At 34.5% G+C, this 8,739-nt stretch overlaps 1 protein-coding gene across 1 annotated transcript; it reads right to left on the bottom strand.

The window, feature by feature from the left end:
• Positions 1 to 1,327: 1,327 nt before the first annotated feature.
• On the bottom strand, positions 1,328 to 2,273 carry LOC121234918 (ATP synthase subunit delta, chloroplastic-like). The gene has a single exon (XM_041131060.1). It carries the CDS (start codon positions 2,131 to 2,133, stop codon positions 1,402 to 1,404), a length of 732 nt encoding a protein of 243 aa, XP_040986994.1. The 5' UTR covers positions 2,134 to 2,273; the 3' UTR covers positions 1,328 to 1,401.
• Between the last annotated feature and the right edge of the window lie 6,466 nt (positions 2,274 to 8,739).

The raw sequence follows: 8,739 nt of genomic DNA, 5'->3' as shown, positions 1-8,739 counted from the left end.
TTTTTTTATCATTTTAAAATATTTTTTAAAAAATATAAAAAATGTAGTCATTTTTTTAACTATTAAATAAAAAAATTAAAGAAAATAAAATATATAAGATATCAAAATAAAGAGACAAATAAAATAGATAAAATAGCATTTTTCTTAATTAATTTCATGGTTCAGGAGAGCGTGCATGTTCACGTGCTTTGTTGTCTGAAAGTTCAAGACCTACGTGCGTGGTGAGAAATGATTTATACAAATCTTAAACTAATTACATTGAAGATCACGTTCAGAAAACAATATGACTTTCTCGTTAATTTGGTTAAACGGCACGGTCAACTTATTCTTTTTTTTTATTATTATTTTTAATTATTTTGATATTATTAAACTGATATTATAAGATGTATTTTATGCTTCTGTATCTAGCATTACTAGTACAAGAATAGATAATCAGCACTGCAGAAGCCTCAAAGGAATTGCAAGACGACCCTACGTACGTACCCTTCATCGTTCTAACATGGAGAGACGATACGAATTTGGACCATTTTTGTCATTGTGGGCGGGGGATAGTTGGGTAAGCAATAATGTTGGTCTTATTTCTCATAAGAGTAATGTTATACATCATATTCATTTTATTTTGATCATACAAAATAGTATATGACACATTCATCATTATTATATAATAAATAACTATACAATAAATAATTATTTAATAATAATAAACGTGTTACATCATACTTAGTGAGATGAATATAAGATAATAGTACCGTAGTATGGTGTATAGAATTTTTTTTATCACAAAGCTCTTCATCCTCTCTACATCTATCTATATTTTATTGAAGTTTTATATATATATATATATATATATATATATATATATTATGAGCCCCTTTTTTAATATATTCTTGCTGAATCAAATTAGTATGAGTAATCTCTTAAAGATGACACCTCTTTCTAATTTTACGATGATTCTTTTCAACGAAACGATTTGTTTTTCCTTTGTCCACAAAATGATTTAGCATGCAAACTGAATGGCAATAGGGCATTTTCAGGAAAATAAAAGAAAGTTAAGTGTCTCAACAGGGAACCTCCGTTTTCACAAGTATTCCTTAACAAGCTGAAAAACCTTGAAAAGAAGAAAACTTTAGATTAATAATAGTTGTGTAAAATACATATTTTATTTGCACAATCTCCAAAATTGATTGATCTTCATTAAAAACAAAAGAATCGAAAATACCATATTAATGTTCAGTAGTGTTAATGAAGAAGAATCGTAAATGTTCTCTTTAACTGATCTAAATTATATATAGATAAGTGATATATTTAGTCCAGAAAATATTGTTTGTCAGAAAGAAATGTCAGGATGGATTAATTTGGAACTAAGATTACTTACAGCCAATAACCCAAAAATACAAAAATTCATATACCAATTTTAACGTCACCCACATCAAGCTGAGCAGCAATTTCTTCCAAATGCTTCTTGACGCTCATATCAATCAGCTTGGAGCCAGCATTCCCATACCTGACGGTGAACCCGGCCACCAAGCTCGGGTCAATCAGGGTCTTGATCCTCACGTTCTTCGCCCCAGTCAGCTTCTGCACCTGCTTTGCGATCTGGGCCAAGTGCTGCGACTCCAGCTGCACCACCGAGCTCACCACCGCCAGCTCCGTGTCAGTCAGCTTGTTGTAAACCACCTCGAACTCCTTCACGATCTCCTGGATCAGGTCGATCCTCTTGCCGTCTACCAGGATGTTGAGAAAGTTGGTCGTGTGGGGCTGGAGGCCCGACGATGCCGATATTTCGTCGAGCACCTTGCGCTTCTTCTCCTCGTCGATGGTGGGGTTGACGAAGAATTCGTACACCTGCGGGTCCGAGAAAATCTTCTCGATCTTCTCGATGTCTGCGCTGGTCGTGTCGAGGGTGTTGTTGGACTTCGAGACGTCGGCGAGAGCCAAGGCGTAGCTGCCGGCTGCTGCGGAAGACATTCTGGCGCCGCCCTTACCATTAGAAACGAAGAGACTCAGTTTGAGTCTGAGAGATGGGAATGCGGTGGAGAAAGAGAGGCTGTGGGTTAGGGTTCTTGAGATTCTAGCGGACACTGGAGATTTGGGGGATTGGAGGGAGATAGGGGCGTGTTGGAGGACGGCCATGGCTGTTGGTGACGGAATGCTTTGGCTGAGGCGGTGGGTGGAGGAAGTGTATTGGGGGGTTTTGGACGTCTGGTCTTGAACCGGACGGAGAGGATTGGAAGGAGTTCGGTGACATACGTGGCTAAAATATGAGATTAGTATCTTAAATTATTTGGAGCAGCGTAGCCCCTTATCTACAAAAGATAAGGAATTGACACGCGTATGCATTTCAATGTGTCGGAGATTTTGATTAAAGAGATTCAAGAGAAAAAAAATGCTGCTCATCCCCTACATCGTATATAAATATGTGATTTATTATTTTATTTAAATATATATATTTACATATCAATATATTTATATATTAAATAAAATAATAAGAATAATAAATTATATGTTAGTGTATAGTGTAAGAATAATAAATAAGATTTTTCAGAGATTTTGATTAAAGAGATTCAAGAGAAAAAAAAAATGATGCTCATCGTCTACATGTATATAAATATGTGATTTATTATTTTATTTAAATATATATATTTACATATCAATATATGTATATATTAAATAAAATGATAAAAATAATAAATCATATGTTGGTGTGTGGTGTAAGAATAATAAATAAGATTTTTCAGAGATTTTGATTAAAGAGATTCAAGAGAAAAAAATGCTACTCATCCTCTACATCGTATATAAATATATGATTTATTATTTTATTTACATATATATATTTACATATCAATATATGTATAAATTAAATAAAATGACAAAAATAACAAATCATATGTTGGTGTTTGGTGTAAGAATAATAAGTAAGATTTTTCTTTGATTTAATTTATTTTTGTTCTTCTACTTTACAACCTCAAATACTCCCTCCACTGATTTTGGATCGAAGCGGACTTGGAGTTGGTCCATCAACAACTCTAACTCTGACTTTCAAGAAGAAAAAAATTCCAATTCGAAACAGACTCAGATTCGAAATCGAAGTTAGATTTTTATATTTTTCCTCATCCCTACTTTCGCATCACTTCGTGCTTATGTAAAGCACTTGTCTTTTATGCCAATTTGTAATAAAATAAAAAGAAAAAATTAAGAAGCAATACAAATTTTGTGAATATAATTTTATGAATTAATTGGATTTAAAATTATTTTATAAAAAAAATAAATTTATAATTGATAATAAATAATGTAAGTTTCTGAATTCTAGATAAAACATTTCTAAAAGAATTTTGATTTTCTACATTATAAATTTATAATGATAGGTGTTTGTGTAATGTAAGTTTTATAGGGGCTTCTTAGCTTTTTTACTTTATTTAATTTTTTGTACTATCGGAGTTCTAACAATAATTAAAAGTCAGTCACTCTAAAAATGATTTTCAGTTTGGTTGGATCCATCCATATATAAGTGTGAGTAATGCTACTCATCTTTCTAACTTCTATTATCCTTTTATCATCTTATAATGTAGCATTAGGTGATTAGAAATTATTTATTATATTTTATTTGTAAACCTATCATCTAATGCCACATCACAGGATGATGGAAATTGAGATGATGAATATATTTTTTCTATGAGTGTATACTGATATCCATGGAAAACGATATAACCAATTTAGATTTTGATGCGAAAAGAGATCTTAAGAAATGAATAATTATTAGGTACTCCATTCTCCAATCTTACCGTAATATATGATGCTAATAAAAAGCAATCTTAAAGTTGTGTTTGTGTAGTGAGGCGATCTCAGATATTCTGTGAATAGTAGAAAGAAATTAATGATAAAATATTGAGTAGTAGTGGATAGTAATAAAAAGTAGTGAAAAGTAAGTAAAAAATAATAATAAAATTGTGAGGGGGCCCCATCTCAATAGAGTCCAAAGCCAAACAGCTACGGGAATCCCAATCCCTCGAACGAGACCCTGATGTGGGCTTGAAGCCCAGACCGGAAGGCCCAGCACCAAGCTCATAACTGTAAACATATCTGGATAGCTTTGGCATTGGGCTCGAACATGCCAAGAGTCTCAACTCGGGTCTCGGAAGGTTGAGCCCTACTTTGAGGTTCCATGCAAGCTACCCTACAATATGTAGACGGCAGGACGTGTTCGAATGTGGGCATGTCGAACCCAAGGCACGTCACAATTGATGCGCGTGTTAGAAGACCCGACACACAACAATGCATTGCTAGAGTCAGTAGGACGACTCGAGCACGACCAGACACCCTGACTTAGCAGGATGGTGGTAGCAGGTCTGACCAAGCACGACTTGACACGCCACAACCTCTCGCGACAGTCTGAGCCACAGACTGACACACTGTCACAGCCGGAAGGAGTGGTGGCAGGTCAAGTACGACCTAACACCCCACGATCTCCCTTGTCAGAGGAGTTTAAATTAGATACAAATAGCAACCATCCCTCTCACGGGAAGGCTCCCTGAATTTTTTTACCATTCCTTTTAGTTCTTTAAGCTTTTCCTGTAACACTTATATTTTTCACTAACTTTGACATCAGAATAACCTCGGGAGTCACTAGAGTCCATTCTCCCTTCTCGTTGCAGGTGGTGTAGGATTGGTGATGGTAGCACTACTCAAGCTATGAAACATGACCTCAACAAAAATAATAAATAGTAGTTGAGTGCTTTAAAAATGAAACTTTTAAGTAATCTTAAAAGCATAAAATATTTTATGCAATCAAATCATAATAGTTAATACCACAAAAATAAAATTCTCTAGTACCGGATGCAATCAAACGATAGTCCGACATGGGAATGGGGTAGTTGATTGGAAGTTGGGCTCAAAACACTTGATAAGAAAATAATGGACTATGGGACTAGAAAATGGGCCCACCCACGTTTGTATAATGAGATATTCTCAAGTATTTTATGAATAATAGTAAAAAAAATAATGAAAAAATATTAAATAGTAGTGAATGATAGTAAAAAGTAGGTTAAAATAATAATAAAATAATAAATAATAGTAAGGTCAAATTGGAGCAGTGCTAGCACGAGAAGGATCTTCATAAGGATAAAAGAGATTTTATTTTTTATTTTTTTATTCTCTTAAATATTTTTTAAAAAATTTACAACATCATTAAAAAATATTTTCTTAATTATAAAGTTAAAAAAAAAAAAAAAAATTATCGGACCCAATCGAGCCCCCACTGTCAAGAAGAGTAGCATTTTCCTACAAATTAACATCAAACGTGTCAACTTTAGTGAATGTCAAAAGTTCAATAATCACCAGGTAAGTTGATCCAAAATAATATTGCAATCAAGACTTGGTAAAAGGTCTAGCTTAGCAATGGCTAACTTAGACACATGTATCGTGTAAACCATAATGGGATGTGACAGATGATGTGCAGCTCATGACCCGTCTTTTTTATACTTTCTCAAATAATTTTTACAGATTTTAAATGGACCAGTTACATACATGCTCTCATAAAAATATAAATCCTATTTAAAAAAAATATAAAAAAACACTATTATTTATTAATAAAATTTATCTTTTTTATAAAAAATTTGTATAAAACTTATTTATTTAAAACTTATATCTAAAGTTACCCAACTTGTCGTATATCTCTGCGGCTGTTGGTAATATGGCCTTCAGTCACCTTAAAAGATAGCACAAGTACTTAAGAGCATGTCATTTCCGACTTCCCTTTATATGTTTGTGATATGAAATTGTGGAAAAATATCTTCTCCAATAAAAAAAGAGAGGGTTATATTAAGTGTATCTGAATGAAAAGAAATAGGATTTTGGACCTCGAGTGAAAATAAATAAATACATAAACTAGGTCCTATAGTATTGTTGGGTTTTGTGAATTCTGGTTTGTTGTTGTGGTGGTCGAATGACCCGACTTTGTTATGTAATATTGTACAAAATACACATATAAACGATGACAAATAAAATAAAAGTAAGTATGATTAAGCACACAACACACAATATACATGGTTAGGTAAATTGTCTACGTCTATAGAGTTGCAAAAATCTTATTAACTAGAAGAAATTACAATCACTCAATTTCAACCTACACTCTTTAGGGCTTTTTGCTCTCTCACATAATATGCACTCACTTGACAATTGTTCTCTCTCAAAAAATGATGAAAGTTGTATAAAATAAATCAAATATGACATATATAGCAAACAATGCTAGAAACCCTAATATGGCAAAAACTACAAATAACGTTGGTTTCTCAATTTTCAGCTCCAAAATCAGTCTCCACATACACTCCAACAGACCCGTCAAGATTTCATCAGAGTTTTTTTGGTGGAGTTTCAATGAGGTTTGTCTATGTCCACTTTAGCTTGGGCAGCTTCTGGGAAAAATTTTGGCATTGTTTTTTCACTCGGGAAGCGCCAAGTAGAGAATTCAGTCGAAGTTTGTGTGAAAATTCACTCGAACAAAACTCAGGCAGAGAGTTCGTTTGAGGATTGCTTGACAAGTCACTCAAGCAAATATCGGATAGAAAGTCCACTAAAGGGAATAATGTAGAAAAGTGAAAATTAGGATTTCCGTCATATGATACTATAAATATGTACTTAATGAATAGTATAACTGGTTCTGAATAATGAATTTCATCTCAAAGTGTATTTTATCATTTCTCATAATAATAAAATCTTTTACAACTCTGTAAGAGTAGGTACGTTGCTTAACCACGTTAATTTTGTATCGCGTAATTAATTGATTATTCTTGTCTGCCTTTTACTTCTTTTTGTTATTGTTTTCAAAACAGTAGTACTTATTATTGTCTAAACATTATGTGTTGTAAAAAACGATAACAATAATTGAAAGTAAACACCAAAAGAACAATCAAACAATCACATAACACAACATTTATGTGGTTCGGCAACTTATCTATGTCAACGGGAGCTACAGATGATTTTTATTAGTTGAGGAATCACAATACAATAGTGGGGCGATTACTGTGCACACACTGTACGGCCACAGTAACGCAAAACACAAATATATAGGGTACATGGCGGAAACCCTAAAATTTCATCAAAAGCAATGTTCGCTCAAGCGACGTGTCGAGCGAGTATCGAGCGAACTTGTTTCCCGTTAACTGCTCGAGCCATGTGTCGAGCAGCTCATGAGTGAACTCTCTGACTCGAACGATATGTCGAGCGAGTGTCGAGTGAACTCTCTGTATCGCATCTGCTTGAGCTGCTTGTCGAGCGGATCACACGCGAACTCTCTGTCTGACGACTGAGCCAGACTCCATAATACTCAACAATTCTCCCACTTGAAGACTGGCACAACCACTGTATCACCCTCTGCCTCAAAATATGATCTCCTCTACCTCTTCTCTTCTTCATGTTAGAAGACCAACTGAAGTTGCGCATAACTTCAATTTCTCAAGTGTAACACCATTTGTCAACATATCAGTAGGGTTCTTACTTCCACAAATTTTTTCAAATAACAATTGCCCATCATGTAGCAATGATCGAATAAAGTGATACATGATTTGAATGTGCTAGGTCCTGGAATGAAATATTAGACTCTTGGCAAAGAATATGGCATTCTGACAGTCACTGTAAAGAGTACCATTTTGATTCTTTTTACCAAATTCCTCCAAGAAGCCTTGTAACCAAATCATCTCATTTGACACTTCTGACGCTTCAATATATTCAACTTCTGTAGTAGATAAAGAAACTGTTTTATGAAAATTAGAACCCCATGAAACAGCAGTACCACTCAGAGTGTAAACAAAGCTTGTGGTACTCTTTCTACTATCGGTATCTCCAACTAAATCAGCATTAACATAGTCCTGCACCTCTAAGCTCTCTCCTGAAAAACACAAGCACGTTTCTAAAAAGCTTTTAAGGTACCTCAGAATCCACTTCACAGCTTCCCAATGTTGTTTTTCTAGGTTACTCATGTATCTGCTCACAACTCTCACTACATGGGCAATATATGGTCTTGTGCAAACCATATCATACATAAGTGAACTAATAGCTGAGGCATAAGGAACCTTACTCATGTAGTCTTGTTCCTCCTTTGACTTTGGTGACTGATTCTTGCTGAGTCTGAAGTGACTGCCTAAGGGTGTGCCAACTGATTTGGCCTAGTCCATATTAAACCTACTGAGTACCTTTTTCACATACTCAATCTGTGAGAGTCTCAACGTGCCTTTGACTCTCTCTACAATTCTCATGCCAAGGATTTGTTTTGTAGCTCTCAAATTCTTCATTGCAAAGTGCTCCAACATCTACTTTTTCAGATCATTGATCTCATCAATACTAGCACCTGCAATAAGCATGTCATCCACATACAACAATAAAATAATGTAAGAATTATCAAAATGCCAGGCATAGCAACAGTGATCTGCCAGACATTTGAGGTACCCTGAATTGCACATAAAACTATCAAACTTATTGTACCACTGTATGTGAACTTACTTCAGGCCATACAAGCTCTTCTTCAATCTGCAAATTGAATCTTCATTTCCCTGTACTACGAACCCCTCAGGTTGATGCATATATCTTCTTTTAAGTCCCCAAGAAGGAAAATTGTTTTGACATCTAACTGCTCAAGAAATAAATCCTCAGTGGCAACGATAGCCAACACTAACCTGATGGTTGTGATCTTTATCACAGGAGAAAAGATCTCAAAGTAGTCAATACCATTTTTCTGCTAAAACCGTT

This window comes from Juglans microcarpa x Juglans regia, chromosome 6D, assembly GCF_004785595.1.
Source record: "Juglans microcarpa x Juglans regia isolate MS1-56 chromosome 6D, Jm3101_v1.0, whole genome shotgun sequence".
Lineage (NCBI taxonomy): Eukaryota > Viridiplantae > Streptophyta > Magnoliopsida > Fagales > Juglandaceae > Juglans > Juglans microcarpa x Juglans regia.
Note: the sequence above shows the minus strand (reverse complement) of the source record. Positions and strands in the feature narration are given on the sequence as shown.